General features: G+C 48.2%; 3 protein-coding genes and 1 non-coding gene across 4 annotated transcripts; 1 reads left to right on the top strand and 3 right to left on the bottom strand.

Annotated features, from left to right (window-relative positions):
• Positions 1 to 3883: 3883 nt before the first annotated feature.
• Positions 3884 to 4699, bottom strand: F5J12DRAFT_781688 (uncharacterized protein; the record flags this gene model as incomplete). Its single annotated transcript, XM_051742595.1, has 5 exons — positions 3884 to 4043; positions 4164 to 4315; positions 4338 to 4371; positions 4493 to 4612; positions 4638 to 4699. 5 exons carry the CDS (start codon positions 4697 to 4699, stop codon positions 3884 to 3886), a joined length of 528 nt encoding a protein of 175 aa, XP_051601270.1.
• A 1470-nt stretch (positions 4700 to 6169) lies between these two features.
• On the bottom strand, positions 6170 to 6613 carry F5J12DRAFT_781687 (uncharacterized protein; the record flags this gene model as incomplete). Its single annotated transcript, XM_051742594.1, has 3 exons — positions 6170 to 6293; positions 6334 to 6426; positions 6459 to 6613. 3 exons carry the CDS (start codon positions 6611 to 6613, stop codon positions 6170 to 6172), a joined length of 372 nt encoding a protein of 123 aa, XP_051601269.1.
• A 5450-nt stretch (positions 6614 to 12063) lies between these two features.
• F5J12DRAFT_891157 (uncharacterized protein) lies at positions 12064 to 12435 on the bottom strand (the record flags this gene model as incomplete). The annotated part of the gene is made up of 1 exon (XM_051747459.1): positions 12064 to 12435. One exon carries the CDS (start codon positions 12433 to 12435, stop codon positions 12064 to 12066), a length of 372 nt encoding a protein of 123 aa, XP_051601268.1.
• Positions 12436 to 16348: 3913 nt separating this feature from the next.
• Positions 16349 to 16421, top strand: F5J12DRAFT_t90. The gene has a single exon. It is a non-coding gene; the product is annotated as a tRNA-Phe (tRNA).
• The last annotated feature ends 2845 nt before the right edge of the window (positions 16422 to 19266 follow it).

The following is a 19266-nucleotide window of genomic DNA, read 5'->3' as shown; positions in this document are numbered from 1 at the left end:
CTTTAGCATGGCTTGGGGAGTCAAGTAGGTCAGAGATGAGTGGCAGTGGATAGTGATCTTTTTTCATGATTTTATTGAATCCTTGATAGTCTATGCAGAGGTGGAGTGAACCATCCTTCTTCTTTATGAAGAGGACAGGGGCACCATGAGTGGAGGTGGACTGCTTGATGGAGCCATGGCCAGGATGCTTGTCGGTGAAGGTGTGGAGAGCTTCAAGCTCTGGCAGAGACAGAGAGTAGATCATGCCAATGGGCAGAGCAGCTCCTTCCTCGAGGTCAATCTTGAGATCGAACAAGTGGTGTGGTGGAAGTTCAGTAGCCTTGTCTTTACTAAAGATGTTGGCAAACTTGTGATACTCAGGAGGGACCAAGGAGAGGTCAGGAGGTGGAGAAGAAGCAGAGGATGCACAAAGCTTCACATCATCAGTGGAGAGCTGTAAGTGGAACTGTCTAGAGCCAGGGAGAGCACAGGCTCTGACATATGCAGCATCATTGATGAGTGAGACAAGCAGAGTGGGGCACAGTGAGTCTGTTGGAGGTGCAGACAGAACTGCTGATAAAGTGGGGGGTGTTGGATCTGGAGTGGAGGTTGCAGTGGAGGGTGATGAAGGCACCTGGGGTGTTGGCATTCCCTGTAACAATGGTTTGAACAATATACTGCCCAGTACCCAGTCAATTGATTGATTGAAGCAGGTGAGCCAGTTGTGTCCTAATACCAGCAAACATGAAGAATCCAACAGAGTAACATAAAACAAAACAGAGTTGACATTGCTGGAAGGAAAGTGGAGGGAAAGATCTACTTCTTGGGAAATGACAGCATTTGTACTACCATCAAACAAGCAGAGTGGAATTGGCAGAGAAACAGAGGAAACAGGAATAGTGTATTTTTTGATTATGGACAGGTCTACAAAACAATGAGAAGAGCCAGAGTCAATCAATGCAGAAACAGTATCAACAGAGTGATCAAGAAGAGTTACAGATGGAAGTGAAGAATTGGGACTAGAGAGAGTGGACATGTTGGGTCAAATGTCTGGTTGTGCACAGTTGGGATCAATGCTTCCTCCAGGCTGTGTGAGCTCCCTGGAGGAGCAGACTAATTTTTTGGCTCTGCCTTCTCCACAGGTGGAGGAGGTGGAGTTCCAGCTGTAGCTGCATGGGCTTTGGCTGTGCAAGAGGTAGGCTTGGGACAGTCCTTGGTGGAGTGGCCAGCCTCACCACAGAAGAGGCAGAGGTTGTTTTTCATCCTGCACTGTTGTTCAGTGCAGGTGAGTTTGCCATCCTTGCCCAGAAGATGGGCAATATTGGACTTGGATGCATTGGACCCAGGCAGATCTTTCTGTTTGCCCTTGCCTTTGGTGTTGGACTTCAGAGTGGAAGTGGAGGATGATGATTTAGGCTTGTTGTTGGAGCTGGAAGGCTGCAACTTGCCAGTGGCAGACTTGGTGGTGTGCAAGATTTCTGCTTTATGCTCCCAGTAGTGTGCATCAACAGTCTGAGCAAGTTCATGGAGTTGTGTGAGGGTAGAAGGTTTTCTGATGTGAGTGATCTCATCCTTGACACAGTCTGGAAGTCCACTATAAAAGTGGTGGCAGAGTGCACCAACACCATAGTCTTTGACCTGTGAAGCCCAGTGATTGAACTCTATGACATATTTGGTAATTCAAGAACCATCTTTCATAGTGAGGTTTTCAAGTTGTTGGACAGCATCTGCTATGGCATCATGTGGACCAAAATTAGTTGTGAGCTCTTGTAAGAACTTGTGATAGTTGTCCATCCAGAGCGGGTGGTCATAGTTGTCAGGGTTTAGTAGGTCTGGCTTGAACCAAGCCAGAGCCATACCCTTAAGATAAGACTGAGCTAAGGTAACCTTCGCTCTGTCAGAGTGGAATGCACAGGGGCAGTCCTGGAAGTTCAGCTCACATTGTACAAGGAACTCACAGAGTTTCTTGGGGTCAGAGCTGTCAAAAGTGTCAGGCTCACAGACCTTGGTTTTTGGAGCAGAGTCCCCAGTGTGCAAACTAGACCATGCAAGCACATGGACAGCTCTAGCAAGAGCTATGAAGGGATCCTCTGGTGGCTCAGCTGGGTCTTTGGGGATATCCCTGTCACCACTGCCCCCACCATCAGGATCACCATCAGGGTCATCAGGGTCGGGTCCATCATCTCGGTTATGAGGAGATGGAGTATGGAAAGTGGTTGGATGGAGGTTGGAGTGACCATCTTGCAAAGCACTTTCGCCTTCAGCATGAGAGTGGCATCGAGCAGAGAATGATTGGAACTGTTCAATGACAGAAGGGAGTCAATGCAGATTAGCTAGCACAACAGCGAGGTTCTCAGTGACCTCTCTCTGGGATTGAGCTTGAGTTCTCATAATGGTGTAAGTTTTTTGGAAGACAGAAAACAAGATCATACAAGTGCAAGTACAAATATACTGTCAAGTCCAGGCCTGCACTGACCAACTCTGATGCTGGATGAGGCCTGGGGAGAGGTTCAGAAGCAAGTCCAACAGAAAGAGCAGAACTCTGACTGGCAGAGTGTTGGCAAGAACTGAAGTCCACCAAAGGTAGGGGTGGAGCAAAGTGAGGGCATTGGGTTTAGCTTGTGCACTACCCCCTTGCACAATCTCAGCCCTCGTATTTCAGAGGGGGAGTACAGATGGACAGTTGGAGGTAACTCCAACAGGCAAAAGACAGAGACAGAGGGAGTAGGAACTAAGTTGATATTTGTACTGAAGAACAGTGGAGTACGGTACATGCTTTTATACTACCACAGAGGTACAGCAATCGGAATCAGAACTGACATACAGGGACTTGTAAAACTTCCTAGATGATGAATGAAGGGTAGATGGAGGACATACAAATGGGTAACACAGAACATCCCAAAGAGGAAACAGTCCAGGCACTAGACCATGTGGTGTGCACACTGTGGAGTCCCTGACCACACACTGTCAGGGAGAAGTCCAAAGGGTAGTCACATGACTCCTCAGAGAATGGCCCACATGGTCCAGTAGGAGGGCAGTACAAGTCCAACAGCAGTTGGAGCAGAGATGACTTGTAAACATCAGGGGGTAGGTGGAGTTGGTGTGGAGTGAGCAAATGACCAGCAGGAAGGGGTGTGGAGTGAGTGAGGACCTAGGATGAACACATGGTCATGACAGTGAATTTGGATGCTATATTAGCTGTTTTCCATTGTTTGTACTATATTTAGTCTAGTCCCCTTTGCTGATCTTTGCTTACTGTACAAACCTGTGTCTGACTCCAGTTATGCTGGTCACCCAGACTTTAACTATTAGTCCCAGCACAGCCTCCACAGCTGTCCACACCTTGCTAATTATCTCACTAATAGCTTATTAACAAGTCTGGCTCTATGTTCATTACCCCAGACCAGCCTCATGTATTTAACCCCTGTACATACTTCATAGCACTCCAGTCAGAATATCAATTTAGTATTACCCTCAACTCTGTACTGCACCCCAAGTCTACTCTATAGCTAAGGCCAAGCCTTAAGCCATCCCTGGCCCCTGTCCCAGACCTCTCCCCAGCTTGCATAAGGGTACAGCACATAAGCTGAGACCAAGGGAGGTAGATCCAACCCTGGACTGGCTTCCCCCTGTGTGCACTCCAAGACCAGCCAGTTTCCCACACTACCAGTCTTATTCCTGCACTCCTGGTCTTAAGTCTGGTCCTCCAGACTTAACCCCTGACCTCTGGCCCTAACTCTGGTCCAACCAGACCTGGCCCCTGTCTCCTGGCCTTGACTCTGGCCACCTGGACTAGCCCCTGTCACCTGGCCTTGAAGCCTGGTCACCTGAGGGTAAACCCATACTTGACAATATATTCTGACTCACACTTGTGCAAGCCATTGCATCATGTCTAGGTCCTGCTCTAGAGCCCCTGCCCATGACCTTGCCCATTGGGACCCATTAGGCTACCTCTCATCTGACTCCAGAGCCCAACCTGGAGGTCTCTGCTGAAGTGGAGAGGTAACCAGTGACCCTCAGCACTCTGCACACCCCTGGGTTGCATTACCCCCAGCACTATGTTCCTAGTGGTCAAAACTTAATGCATCCATTCCCTTATTCCTGATCCCTGCCTGCCACTCATTTCTTCCTGACTCTGGACCAGCCATGTCAGCCCCTGAGCTGGACTTACCATCTGGACTCACCACCAACCTGGACTCATGCTTGAGCCCACTTCCAAGTCGAAATTACCCTCTGGACTTGCCCCTGAGCTGGCCTCAACAACTGGACTCACTTCTGTTAGCTCCCCCAAGCTACCTCTGACCCCTGGCTGGTCACCCCAGTCTTCACCACAGTCCTTACCTCAGTCATCCTAGTACTCTATCCCAGCTGTCTAGGTCTGGTTCTACTGTACTGGATACTGTAATCACATCACTCATTTGACCTCCTGACTCCCTGGTATTGGTCTTTGGACCTCTGTGCACCTCTGGTGCAGCCCCCAGGCCTGGACTTAGCCAGTCCTGGTCCTCAACACCTTCCCTGTTCCCCATTGGCACTTGGCTTCAGCAGTTTTTGGGTCCAGTCTCTGCCCTCAGCCTTGGAGCCCTGGACCCCCTTTCCAGTCTCCAGACTGTCTGTTACTGGCCTGTCTGGCCTTGGGTTGGCTTGTTCACACTCACCCAGACTTGTCTGAAGCCAGTTTGCATCTTCTCTCAGCCTCCTGCCCTTCGTTACTGGCCATCCTGGCCCCAGTTTGATTCAGCCACCTCACTGGACTTGTTATGAGGTCTTGGACCAGTCCTGGCTTTCCTCAGACCTTCCTATTCCTCTCAGACCCCTCCTGGGTCCCCTATCCCTTGTCCTGGTCCTGCACTAGTCACCTTGGCCTTGGGGTGGTGCTTGTCCTCTGGACTTGCACCAGACCTCAGCTCTGGTGGTCTTAGCTAGTGCATGACACCTCCATTTTGGTCTATGACTGGTCTGCTGGCCCTCTGGCCCTTAGCCCAGTCCCTGACCTCTCTTCTGGCCTCTCTTTTCACTTGGAGGCACCCCCTGGGCATGCTAGTCCTTTGGACTTGCTCCTGGCCCCTGGTTTTCGGTCTAGGACCAGTCTGCCAGTCCTCCAGCCCCTATCCCAGTCCCTGACCTCATTTCCAGTCCTTTCCCTGTCCTCCATCCACCCCAGGATCCTAACTGGGTTAGCAAGTTGGTAACTCTGTACTCCAGAAGCCAAAACCAGTAGTCTCAGTTGAGACAAAACAATTAGAGTCTACCCCAGGATCCTAGCTGGGTCAACAAGTTGGTACTCTGGTACACCAGAAGCCAAACTGGTGGTCTTGGTAGAGACAAATCAATTAGTGCATTACTCTGTTCCCCTTAGCAGTCCTTCTGGCTTGTCCTGCAAGTCCCTGGACCTCCCTTGGCCTTGCCTGGCTTTTTAGCCTGGACTGGACTTGCCAACTCCAGTTCTCCCTTTCATTTGTTCTGGTCTTTCCTCCCTTGTTAGGCCTTGTCAGCCTTTGTCTGGCCTGTCATTTCCAGACTTCTTTATAGCCCCTGACCAGTCTTGCTCACTCTGGACTTCCTTCTTTTGGCCAGCCTCCCATATCCAGCCTCCTTTGGTCTCTGATACCCCTTGGGTAGCTCTGTGCTACTCCCTTGTCACTCACCCCAGAACTACCCCTGACCTCTACCCTGGTGCTATGGTCTTGACCTAGCACCTTTGTCTGGTCCTTGGTGGACCCAGCCTTGGTTCTCTCTCAGTCTCCAACCCCCTGATTAACTGGCCTTGTCAATCCATTAGGAACTGAAGTATCTAGGTTGTAGGGAACTGACTAGCCCACTCAATAGGCACCTGTTGGTGGCTGAGTGTAGTGCAGTCACCTATCCCCACCTAATGCTAAAGTTTGCTAACCCCCCTGATGTCAACCCTGCCTTGGAGCATGAATTTGCTTGCAAGATGACCCTGGGCTTCAGCCCATCTGACAAACCCCTGACTCTGCTGGTCTGCTTCCCAGCTCACCCACTCACCCCAGAACTTGTATGTTCATGAGGCCCCTTCAGGTACTAGCTAACCCCTCACCTACCCCCTAACCATTGCCACTGTCATCCCACCATTGACTCTGGAACTCTGGTCTTACCAGTTGTCTTTCTGCTGGTCTCCACTGGCCTCCTTTGCTCTTCTTGGGCTCTGGTTCTGGCCTTCATACCCTTACTTTTGGCTCCAACACTCCTTACTATCCCTGTACCAAGCCAGCCTGCCCTGCTGGTCTGGTATCTCCAGTTTTAAAGCTTTTCCTGGCCTTGCAAAAGCTTTCTGGAACCAGTCTTGCCACCTGTTAAGCCAGTCTTAGCATTCTCAGTACTCAGACTTACAACTGGGGTGGTAGTAGGAGTACTACCCATCCAGTACTCCTCTTGATGGCCCTGGCCCACACCATGTACCCCTGTAGACTTGGGAAGTCTAACCTAAGAGGGGGATAAGGGACCTCACTAGTGACCTACTCTCTTCCAAACCCCTGTCTATTGCCACTCCAGTGCCCTCAGCACAACCCCACTTGGTCCCTGCACACTGGTCCCCAGTTCCTTGGCCTGGTCCTTGCATACTGAAACACTCCCAAACCACCTGCCCTGGGTTGCTCCCAGTCCTTGACATTTGTGTTGGTACTCCAGTCTCACTATCTCAGTAGTCCTCGGCCTCAGTGATTGTGTGTTCACTGGTCTCACTGGTCTTGGCCTCCTTTTGTCAGCCTTTTAGCTGGACAACCCCTAGGCCTCACCAGTCTCCAGACCCCCTGAACCAGTCCTCCAATGACTTTTGGCCCTCAGGCTTCTGTTCATATCAGGTGCCTGTGCACCTCAGATCATGTTTTTCCTTTCTCCTATTTCTATCTCACCCTACAGGCATGTAGTGGACACTTAGCTTTGCTCTAAGTGTCCTTGGTTTGCATTTGTTTATTGTTTACATTTGTTTATCATTTTTGTGCACTTACTGCTGTGTGCCCAGTGAAATTTTCTTCAGTCTCTTACACTGGGCACAAGTGGCCTCAGATTGTGGTTATCTTAACAGCTTCTTGCCACTGGAAAACCCACCTCCAACCAACTCTGGACACCCCTAAACTGGACTCAACACCTGGACTCACCTCCTGCTGACATCCCTAGGCCTTTGTTGAACTGGTCTCATGACCTGCTGGTCCCCAGTTCATGCCTGGCTATGTCAAGTCCTCCAGTCCTCATCCAGACCAAACTCTAGCTGTCCTAGACAGTCCCTAGTCCCTTGCTGACCTCCAGAAGCTCATCTGGCCTGTTCCAAGGTGCTTGGCACCTTGCCTTGGGTTTGCATCTTGCTACCCCTGGTTACCCCAGTCTCAGTGTTAGCCCACTGGCCTACACTGTTTTGGCCTCCAGTTGTCAGCCCACCAGCTAAATGGCACCTCAGGTCATCTCTGACTACCCCAAACCTCTCCAACCCCTTCAGACTGGCCTTCAGCCAGTCACTCTGGCCTGGCCCAAGTCCATACTGGTCTTCCTTTGGCATTTCTGGCCTTGCATCCCTGTCCAAGTCCAAACTGGTCTCCCACTGCTCTTTTTAACCCTTCTGGCCCTCACTGGCTCCTGACTGGTCCCCACCTGGCTTTTCTAAGCCCTCCCTGAGCATTAGACTGGTCTCCAGTTGGCCCTTCCGGTCCTCTCTGACCCTCAGACCAGTTCCCCAGCCTTCCTGGCCTTCTGTCCCCTTGACCAGTCTTCAGTCTTGCTGTTTTCTCCAGACCACTCACTTTAGCATGACTGGCTCTCTAGGCCCTCAGCCACCATGTTGCCCTGAACCTGGCTTTGAAGCACACCTCTGGCCCTAGTGGCACACCCCCAGTACATTTGTTGGACATTACCAGTCCCTTAAACATTTTTGGCCTCTGGTTTTCCCTGACCTGGCCCTGAAGCACACCCCTAGGCCTCACCTGGTCATTCCCAGGCTGCATGTTGCCTTAGCCCAGCTCCGAAGTGCAACTCTGGCCCTCTGAAACACTGGCTCCAGCTTTCAGCTGCCCCTAAAACCCCTGTGCAGTTGGTCTGGTCACTCCTGGACTCAGCTTTGCCTTGTCCCAGCCTGCTGAACCACCTGGCAGCATCCTAGACCAGTCTCCTGCCCTCCTTGTTGTCACTCTCTGGCCTCAGGTTCCCAGAACACTGCTCAGTCTTGACCCTTGACCCCAAACCTGGCTTATGCCATCCCAGTCTAAACTACTGGACCTCTGGTCATCACTGCCCAGCTTCCCAGCCCTCAGGCTCACCTTTGGCACTGTGTGCACACTCAGACTCACTGTTAGTCATGCAACTACATTGTGTAACCCTCTGGGCATATTTCCCTATGGAACCTCAAGGGTTTGGTTCCTAAGAGGGGGATACTGTCATATCCATGACTCTTAAACTCAATCCTGGTCCAGTCCAGACCCCTAGCCCCTATCTCTGGTCAAGCCCAGTCCTAGTCCAGCCTAGCAAACCCAACTCCAGCCTGAATAACTCAAGTCCAGTGTTTTACCCCTATCTCTGGTCCATTCTGGCCTCCCAGCCTTGCACTGCTCCACCCCAGTCCTCCCAGGTCCATGTCTGGGTCACCTGGACATAACTCCAGTCTGCTTTCCATTGTTTGTACTATATTTAGTCTAGTCCCCTTTGCTAATCTTTGCTTACTTACTGTACAAACCTGTGTCTGACTCCAGTTATGCTGGTCACCCAGACTTTAACTATTAGTCCCAGCACAGCCTCCATGGCTGTCCACACCTTGCTAATTATCTCACTAATAGCTTATTAACAAGTCTGGCTCTATGTTCATTACCCCAGACCAGCCTCATGTATTTAACCCCTGTACATACTTCATAGCACTCCAGTCAGAATATCAATTTAGTATTACCCTCAACTCTGTACTGCACCCCAAGTCTACTCTATAGCTAAGGCCAAGCCTTAAGCTATCCCCAGCCCCTGTCCTGGACCTCTCCCCAGCTTGCATAAGGGTACAGCACATAAGCTGAGACCAAGGGAGGTAGATCCTGCCCCAGACTGGCTTCCCCCTGTGTGCACTCCAAGACCAGCCAGTCTCCCACACTACCAGTCTTATTCCTGCACTCCCAGTCTTAAGTCTGGTCCTCCAGACTTAACCCCTGACCTCTGGCCCTAACTCTGGTCCAACCAGACTTGGCCCCTGTCTCCCAGCCTTGACTTTGGTCACCCAGACTTAGCCCCTGTCACCTAGTCTTGAAGCCTGGTTACCTGAGGGTAAACCCATACTCGACAGTACTGGCAGAGAAGCATAGAGGCCCAGACAGATTGTCAAGGAGACCTTGAGCAGATGAGGATTTGGAACCAGAGGGCAATTACAAGGACTGGATTGATGAGGTGGGATTGTTCACAGTCAAGCTCCTCAACCCACAGTGAGGTGAATGAGAAGAGGCCTTTTTCCAAAGTCAGAAGGTCATTGAGCCAAAAAAAGGATGGATTCCCTATATTGGAGAGCAGAGATCTGAGAGGTCAAGTGAAGTGACCAAGACCCAGGTGGTGTTATCACAGGCATCAGGGATGGATGCTACTGCTGATATAGAAATCCCTAGGACAGAAAAGGGGAAGTGGCAGGACAAACAGTTGGAAGTAGTTCACAAGGTCCTCAAGGATCAACAGTGACAGCCTGGAATGTCAGACTTGGATCTGAACTTGCTAATCAAGTACATGGCAAAGTTCTTCTTGAAAATGGAGAGCTATGGCACTGAGAACTTGTTCATATTAGGTGCCCGTGCACCTCAGGACTGCATTTCTCCTCTGTGTTATTTCTATCTAACCCTACAGACATGTAGTGGACACTTAGCTTTGCTCTAAGTGTCCTTGGTTTGCTTTTGTTTATTGTATACATTTGTTTATCATTTTTGCGCACTTACTGTTGTGTGCCCAGTGAAATTTTCTTCAGTCTCTTACACTGGGCACAAGGTATGTCTTATGTAGTATTCCCTTGAATATTAGTCTCTTACACTGGGCACAAGGCCTCAGTTTGTGGTTATATCAACAGAACTGAGGGGACAGCATCAAGTCATACCCTTGTATGAGAAGTGCTTGGAGCTGATGAAGCAAGTGCACAATGATTTGGGTCACAAGGGAGTGTTCCCCATTAAGTTGAGATTACTGATTCACTTTTGGTGGCCATCACTAGATCAAGATGTATGATGGTTCCTCTGTACCTGCCACGAATGTCAAATTTGATGCATGGACAAGATATGCATCCCACCTGTCATAGCCATGCCTGAGCCTCTGTTTTACAAGGCATACATGGATTCAATGATGATGCCAAAGTCAAATGGGTTCTGGTATATTGTACAAGCTTGGTGTTCTCTGACTTCATATCCTGAGTGGCAGATGCTGTGCACAGAGACAGGACAAACCTTGGGTCAATTCATTCTTAAGAGGAGGCCAATATTAAGACTATAAAGAAGGCCTCAGGCTTCTGTGGTAAGAAGACTTAAATATTAACAAGCTAACCTATAAAGAAGGTCTATGGTAGTATATCAGTAAGGTAGCTGTAGGGTTAATATAGTAAACATACCTCAGGCTTCTGTGGTAAGAAGACTGAGGTGCACAAGGAAAAACTAACTGCCTAAGTGCAAAGAATTATTATGTAAGCTTGTATGCTGTAAGCAAATAAACATAGGGGAAACATGTTCCAACATTCATATTTGAACAGATCCACATGTGTTGGTGGGGTGCTGTGGGGGAGATTGTCACAGACAATGGCTCCACATTCAAACAAGCCCTCACCTACCTTGAGAAGAAGTATGATATCAGGCATATAAAGATCTCAGCATACAATTCTCAGGCCAATGGACTTGTTGAGCAAAGGCATCTAACCATTTGAGAAGCTCTCATCAAGACTTGTGAGGGTGAAGTGGGCACATGGTCATTGTACACACCATTGGTGTTCTGAGCTGAGGTGACAACACAAAAGTCAATGAAGCTTTCAGTGTATCAGATGGTCCACAGGATTGAGCTGAGATTGCCATTCAACTTCACCAAAGCAACCTTTCTGATGAATTGGGACAAGGATAAGTATTTGACCAAAGAACTGATATTGCATAGGTGCTGCCAGCTGCAGTGAAGACAAGAAGACTTACAGTGAGTTTGTCAACAAGTATACAAGGCATGGTGCCAGATGGCAAAGGAATTCAAGCAGAGGGTAAAGGGGTTGATACAAAGCTACAAGTTTGAACCAGGAGCACTAGTCTTAGCTCACAATACAAGAATCAAAAAGGAACTTGACCACAAGATGAAGCCAAGATACTTAGGCCCTATGGTAGTTGTCAGGCAAACTGAAGGAGGCTCCTACCTATTAGCTGAGCTTGATGGCTCAATTTCTTGACTTCAATATGCTGCATTTTGCTTACTCCCTTATTATTCTAGGAAATGAATCTCAATAGCAATAAAGGAACTCACAAACTGAAGTGAGGAAGAGCTGTGCAAGCTTGAAGAGGAGTCAATAGAGGATGAATCAATCCCTGAGGCTGAAGACATCCTACCAGAAGAGGACATCAAAGGCAGCAAGTCAGCTGAGAGTATCTGAAACCTTCAGCTGTAGATATTGGTGTGCTTGTTCAACCAAGGCACTTTGACTATCAGCTTGAATTCAAGTGTAATTCAGTGCCACCAGCATCTGACTGGTACATTCTGCAAAAAACAAAAAAACAAAAAAAGTCATGGATTTTGAATGTGTGATAAGCACTGATCAATTCTATGATGGGCAGGACTATACATGAGATACAATGATGGGGCTGTTGAAGCCCAGAAGCAAGTCCATGTACTTCAACACTACATTGGTGAAGAAGGAGGGGAAAGGGAAAGCAAATGTGTGCTAGTGTTGGTGCTTTAACAAGTTTACAAGGGAGAGATGTGTATCTACTGGGGGCTAAGTGGGATGGGTGAAAACCTGAAGGGTTTTCTGGCCCAGAGGAGGCACTGAATAAGGCAATGAGTGAGCTGTGTCCCTGCAGTTAGGAACCAGCAATGCTAATGGTGAAGCTCATAGCCCTAGATGAAGGAGGTGGCTGCTTACAGTACAGGAGTCCCAAGTTATCACACTGGAGGCATGGTGTATCTTGTGAAATGTTCTAGGAGTGCTGGCCTGTCATTGAGATAGGGTGCTAGGATCATTGCATGTTGGCATAGGTATAGGGTGAAAGAGTCACCTGCCCAATGCCCAATTGTCTTGACAATGTTGAAGGAAATGCCCTGAAGCAGGTAGTGAAGTGTGCCATGTATTCTCAGGCTGTGACCTTTGAGGGTCAGGAGGCCATGTTCAGAGGCTAGTGCAATGATGCATTTAGTGACTTCAGTTTTGGATAATGGGTGCAGACCTGCTGTGGGGTGTTTCCATGCAAATAGGTGCACTTTATCATCAGCCAGGTTGATATCAAAGTGATTTTCTAGTGCTTCAATGGGGTTCATGATGTTGTTGTTAGTGCCTGTGCACCTCAGACTAATTTCCCAGGTTCCTCACCTTCCATATTAATGATGTGTGCACTTATTTTCTTCAGTTGTTCTTTGTTTGTTCAGTGTTTGCATTTTTACTGTGCACAGAGTCTCTTGTTCTTTAGTTACAGACTCTGTGCACATAGAGTGCTGAGTATTGGGATATCTTAACACATGACACCTTCTATTGGTGCACATTGGACATCTTCCCCTTGGGGTGATGCTTTGGTGCATGGGATGCAGAATTTAGTGACAGGTAAACCATTGAGATCATGGAGGTGTTTTATGTTTGCTCAGGTGATGTGTTTCATTGGGTTGAAGTGTTTGATCTATGTCACTGTGAACTCTCCTAATCTGGCTATGCAGTAGAATACCATCATTAAGCAAGTGAAGATGGCAGTGTCTTTGGGGATTTTTAGGTCCATGACTGAATGAAAAAGTTCTAGGGTTTCAACTCAGAACAGTTCTTGGGGAGGGTGTTTGGATGCAGGGGGTGCTAGTCATGTTGCTCCTTCAAGTATCACCTTCAGTTCTTCCTGATTAATGTTCCATGGGAGGCCATGTAGTAGATGCCAGGCTCATAGGCCTGATGCAAAGTTTGCTAGCACTGACCTGGAGTAGGAGCCTGCACAGCTGGACAGGAAAGTGAGAAGTGTTGTAGCCGAGATGGGGGCTCACTGTGGTTCTGAGAGGTTATGCACATCACAGTATACATGGTATGCTAGTAGTCCTGCTCTGTATGCTTCTTTGGTTTTCTCAGCCCAGGATGCACCAATGACCTCCAAGATTCGATTTAGTTGGTCTTCTGAGATGGTATGCGAGTTGTTGTTTTGTTCTGCTCCCACTGTAACTCAGGTGTTTGTGTCTGATGGGAGCCACAGGTGGAGGCATTCCCTCGCAAGGCAGTGGGGGCACAGGGGGGAGGGTAAGGGGGTCAGGTGAGGCCTGTAGGGGTGTGGGCTCATGGCAAATGGAGGTGGGAGGGTCTCTGAGCTTGGGAGGGGAGCATTAAAGTGACAATGCTGTTCTGAGTTAGCAGGGGAGCAAGGCCTGCTGTATGAGATTGTCTTCATGTGCAGCTGCTGCATGTCTGGTTTCTGTTGCTTCAAGGATGTTACAAGTGCAATCAATGATCTTTGCTGCTGAGGATGGGTGCACTCCTTCTCTCCTAAGTCTGAGTTCAATGGGGGTGGGGGGATCAGAGGCATCAGTGATGAAACTCTGTAGGCTTTCAGGGAATGGGATTGGAGGGAGGATAAGGCCAGGGGGACCATAGATGCCTCTGGAAGGGCCATCTGCTGGGTTACTACTGCTGGAGATGTATTTGGTGAGGATCTGTTCAATGTGAGGGGATTCAGTGATAATGGAGTGGATTCACTTGAAGACTTCATTGACTTCTGCATTGCAGTGGTGGCCATTTTGCCATCCCTTGATGATTCCTGAGTTATTGCTGAAGACAATGAAAGCTGTTCCTGGAGGGTTGATGTGGTCAATCATGCAGATCAGGAGCTCAAAAGTGATAGCTTTGGCCCATCCAATGTCTCTCAAGCCTTCTTGTCATGTGCACCATCCCAGGATGAGTCTCCAGGCTCTCCAGCATTTTCCGATAGTGATGCCAATGCCAATGCCAGAGCTAGCATCAGAGTAGGTGGCTACATCTGTGAACTGAGTTGGTGGGAGGATTGGGCACTGGACATCACCATTTTGTAGTCTGTCAGTCCACCAGCCTATGTTGTTGGCTACCCTCTTGTCAGCATGATGGGGTAGGAGGGGTTCTTTCATGCCTGTTTTTAGCATGGCTTCTAGCCCAGTTAGGTAAGCTCTGCCATATGGCAATGCTGTGCTCACATGTAGTAATTTGTCATAAAGTTCTTTCATGTCTTGTAAAATGTGGGCTGGGCATTTGTGCCAGGCATGGATTGCCCTGAGATACTTCTCCATTTTGCTTGGACTGAGAGCCACTACATAACCTTTGAGGTCCCACTGGAACCCAATATAGGTAGATGAGTAACTGAATGGTTGGTCCTTCAATTTCTCCCAAGGGATGCTGAGTGTTTCCAAGAGAGTGTTGATGTCTTCGAAGCTGTACAAGAACAGGGTGTCATGAGTCACTCTGGGTGATGTGAGTGTGAGGTCTTGGATGGGTTGAGAACAGTCCTTGTTGAACTCCTCAGGTGTGTTGTCTTCAAGGGTTCTTCCTTGATATGTGTCCTGATACCTGTGTGGCCTTTGCTGGCCCATACTCTTCACTTGACATGTGCCCCATATGCAGTGGGACCACTATGACCATCTCAGACTACCCACTAGTGGGGGGAGGTCTTGTGTGGCCCATCAGAAATTTGTCACCATACCACTTGGCCCACACTTGCAGGCTCTCTGGCATGATCCACACCATGCCAAAGATATTGGGTATCTGTGAAAGGAGATGCATTGCATTTGGGAACAGATGCAGGCTAGCAGTGGTTCAATCAAGTTATTTGATGACTTTTGCAAAGGCTTGGATTACCTTGAGGCCAGCCAGTGGGGTGACATCAAATCAGATGTCATGTTTCTCATGATGTCACTCGACAGCACTCAGCTCTACCAAAGCAAAGAGACCAACTGTTGGATATACATCTGGATCATTATGAACCATGCCCTGGACAAGTGCTACAAGAAGCACTACATCCTGCTGGGCAGCTTTATTCCAGGTCCCTGTTCACATTAGGTGCCTGTGCACCTCAGAGTTTGCATCTCTTACTTTGTTATGTTTCCTATTAACCCTACAACTAGCATTGGACACTTGGCTTCATTCTAAGTGTCCTTGGTTTGTTTCTGCTTATTGTTTATCTTTGTTTATCATTTTTGCATACTTAGTACTGTGTGCCCAGTGAAGTTTTCCTTCAGTCTCTTACACTGGGCACCAGTGGCCTGAAGCTGTGGTTATCTGAACAGTCCCAACAAACCAAAGAATGTTGACACCTTCCTCTTCCCCAGTATCCACCATCTCACTGCACTACAAAATAAATGTTTACACATCTGGGATGCATCCCAAGATATTACCTTCCTGTCAGACCTGTATCTTCTCTTTGTGACAGCCAATGGCCCAGGACTTGTCTACTTCAATGGGATGGTGGGACATAGTGGCTGCAATGGCTGCAGACTCTACTGTGGACTCTGCAGATGCTGCAAGGGGAATCACTGCTATCCTGCACTACTCCTCCCAAACAACTACAATGTAGAAGGTAGTGATCACCCCAACTGCAGTCCATACAACATCCAACAACCTGGGAAATCCAAGTACTTCAAAAATCTCTGTGACTTGGTCACTGCACACAATCCAACACAATACAAGAAACTTTGCATGGAAACTGGGATTACCAAGCCCTGGTCTCCCAATGGCTGTGGGCCATCCTCAAGACCTCCAAAGCCTGGGAGATCCATGGTGCACTTGCCTCATCTGCTGCACAGCACCTTCCTGGGTCATTTGTTCAGAAGCCATGCAACCTTGCTGAGAAGATCTCTTCTGGATATAGGACATGGGAGTCTCAATGGTATATGTGTTGTTGTTAGTGTCTGTGCACCTCAGACTAATTTCCCAGGTTCCTCACCTTCCACATTAATGATGTGTTCACATATTTTCCTCAGTTGTTCTTTGTTTGTTCAGTGTTCACATTTTTACTGTGCACAGAGTCTCTTGTTCTTTAGTTACTGACTCTGTGCACATAGAGTGCTGAGTATTGGGATATCTTAACAATATGTTCTGTATTGCACCTGTGCTACTTTATGGAGTCCTGGGAGAACTGTATTAGTGCAATTACCGTTGCAAGTGTAGTACTCCAGCACTCAGCAACACTAGTCCTGACTAGCACTTGGTGGTTAAACCACACCAAGTAAGCCTAGATACCTTGACCAAATAGCTCAGTGGTTAGAGCACCTGGTTGAAACCTGGGAGGTCCAGGGTTCAATCCCCTGTCTGGTCACATTTATTGCAACAGAGTGGCCACTTGATTTTGAAGAACTCTAATGTCAGCACTCTCCCTCTCAACTCCACTTCATCAGACCATGCATACACCAAGTCTCCCACTTGACACAGCAGACAGTCAAAAAAGGACCTCCTGGTTGCTATGCACAATGGGCCATGGAGCCAAATGATTGGCAACTTAGGTCAAGAAATCTGACAGCCATCAAACCCATATGCCAATTTGTCTTGCATGGGAGTCCAGCACTGTCAAGTCAATGTGCTGAAGGCAATGGTGCCTAACCTGGAAAGGTGAAATGAAGGCTTTCCTGTGCACAAAAGGGCTCTGGACCATTGTCAGTGGTCTGGAAAAGCACCCTGATGACTCCAAAGTCAAAGCTCAGGCCAAATGGGACCTTAGAGCAGACAGGGCAGCTGGAGAGCTCTACCTGGTGGTCTCTAGTGAGCAGAGGATGCATGTAGATGCTGTGCAGGATGATCCTGTACAGATCTGGAACACCCTAGCCTCCATCCACCTCCAGCAGTGCCCTGGAGCTCATTTTAATGCTTGGGATGACTTCTTTTTGATCAGGAAGACCCCAGATGAGTCCCTGTCCTCCCTAATCGCTAGAATCAAAGATTCCATGTCCAAAATCCAGGAATTGCGCCCTAGGGATCCCTCTACCCCCTACTCCATCAAGGACTTGGACAATGAGCTGGTCTGCATGGCTATGATTCGCTCGCTAGGTGATGAATATGCTCACTTTGTGTCCTCCTTACTCCCATTTCACTCCCTGGACAAGGAGAAACTAAAAGAAGCATTCCTGGCTGAAGAATCACAGTGCAGGCATTGCCCTGATGCAAGTACATTGGAGACTGCGCTTTTAACCTCCTCTGGCAATTGCAAGTGCCTAGCTGCATCAGCTTGCTTGTTCTGCGAACATTCAGGCCACTGCATCCACAAATGCCCCAACATTGTGAAATCTAAAGCCTACTATTGCTCTCAGAAGAACAGGAAGGAAAAGAAGACTCCAAAATCTGCAAATCAAGCATCTAGTTGATCCCCTTTGCCCCAGGCCTCTGGCTCATTGCCCTCTACCTCCTTGCAAAATCAAAGCACTTCCCAAGCTGTGGAATTCACAGGAAATGCAAGTCTTCACTTCCCTGAGCCCTCTTCCCTCCTCTGCCCTCTGCAGCTTGATGCTGTGAACTTCACCCAGCCTTAAGGCCTTGTGCCCAGTGTCAGAGACTGTATTCAACAGCTAAGTAGTGACATTACCTTGTGCCCAGTGTCAGAGACTGAACAGAAAATACACTGGGCACACACAACTGCTAAGTGTGCACAAATGGTAAACAAAGGAAAACAAACAGTCACAACATACCATAACACTGTATAGTGTAGGAATGCGAACTTAGGGCATATTAGCGAAGCATATAACAGTAGAATAAATGAAAATGCGAACAGAGGTGCAGAGGCACCACTGTAACAGATGCTGATGTCCTTTGGATTGCAGACTCAGGGGCCACTGCTCATATGACACCCCATCAGCATTGGCTGCAAAGTTACAGCCAAAAACATGTTCCTATCAAGCTGGCAGACAAGAAGTTGATCTACTCAGCTGGGGTTGGGTCTGTAGTGTTTGGGCCTGTGGTGGGAGGTAGAAAGTGTCACCCTGTGGAGTTTAGCAATGTCCTGCATGTGCCAGACCTGTGAAATAATCTATTATCTGTTTCATATCTCTGTTGCAACAAGGGCTTTACTGTGACCATCAATTCTTTGCAGATGGCCTTCAGGCTGTGCTCCCAACATTCCCTCTTCATTGCACAAATTTCAGACAACAACTCAGCCTTCCTTGAGGGGGAGTCTGTTTCCCTCACTGAGTATGCCTCTGCAGCAAGCACTGTGCCTCTGGATTTTGACCTATGGCACAGGAGACTTGCTCACCACAACCTGATTGGTGTCAAATCACTGCTGGAGTGAAATCTGGTCACTGGGATGACCCTAGACTCCAAATCCTCCCCTGACCCCATCTGTGAACCATGCCTGGCTGGAAAGATTCATGCAAACCCCTTCCCCACCACTTCCTGGCGTGCTTCTAGGCCTCTGGAACTTGTCCACAGTGATGTACACCATGTAGGCCATGCCACCTTCTCAGGCTATAAGTATTGGGTCACATTCTGTTGTTGTTAGTGCCTGTGCACCTCAGACTAATTTCCCAGGTTCCTCACCTTCCATATTAATGATGTGTTCACTTATTTTCCTCAGTTGTTCTTTGTTTGTTCAGTGTTCACATTTTCACTGTGCACAGAGTCTCTTGTTCTTTAGTTACTGACTCTGTGCACATAGGTGTGTACAGCTACATAGACAACAATTCAGTTACTGACTCTGTGCACATGACAATGCCCCTGTACTGTATATAAATCACCACACTTAGATAGCTGAATAAGGAAGAAGACATCAGAGAGCCCCTCTTGCTCACCATTTCATTGTGTTCATATTAGGTGCCTGTGCACCTCAGGACTGCATTTCTCCTCTGTGTTATTTCTATCTAACCCTACAGACATGTAGTGGACACTTAGCTTTGCTCTAAGTGTCCTTGGTTTGCTTTTGTTTATTGTATACATTTGTTTATCATTTTTGTGCACTTACTGTTGTGTGCCCAGTGAAATTTTCTTCAGTCTCTTACACTGGGCACAAGTGGCCTCAGTTTGTAGTTATCTCAACACATTGTCCCTCAGTAATTCATTCAGCCACTTCAATAGTTGAGACTGGTCTAACTATTGTCTACTTTGCTTATTATTGTCTATTATCAAAGTACTTCACTCCATGTCCTCCCTGAGCTCAGTGCAGCTTAGGACATTGAACT

This window comes from Pisolithus orientalis, assembly GCF_024613125.1.
Source record: "Pisolithus orientalis strain OTSU chromosome Unknown F5J12scaffold_9, whole genome shotgun sequence".
Lineage (NCBI taxonomy): Eukaryota > Fungi > Basidiomycota > Agaricomycetes > Boletales > Pisolithaceae > Pisolithus > Pisolithus orientalis.
Note: the sequence above shows the minus strand (reverse complement) of the source record. Positions and strands in the feature narration are given on the sequence as shown.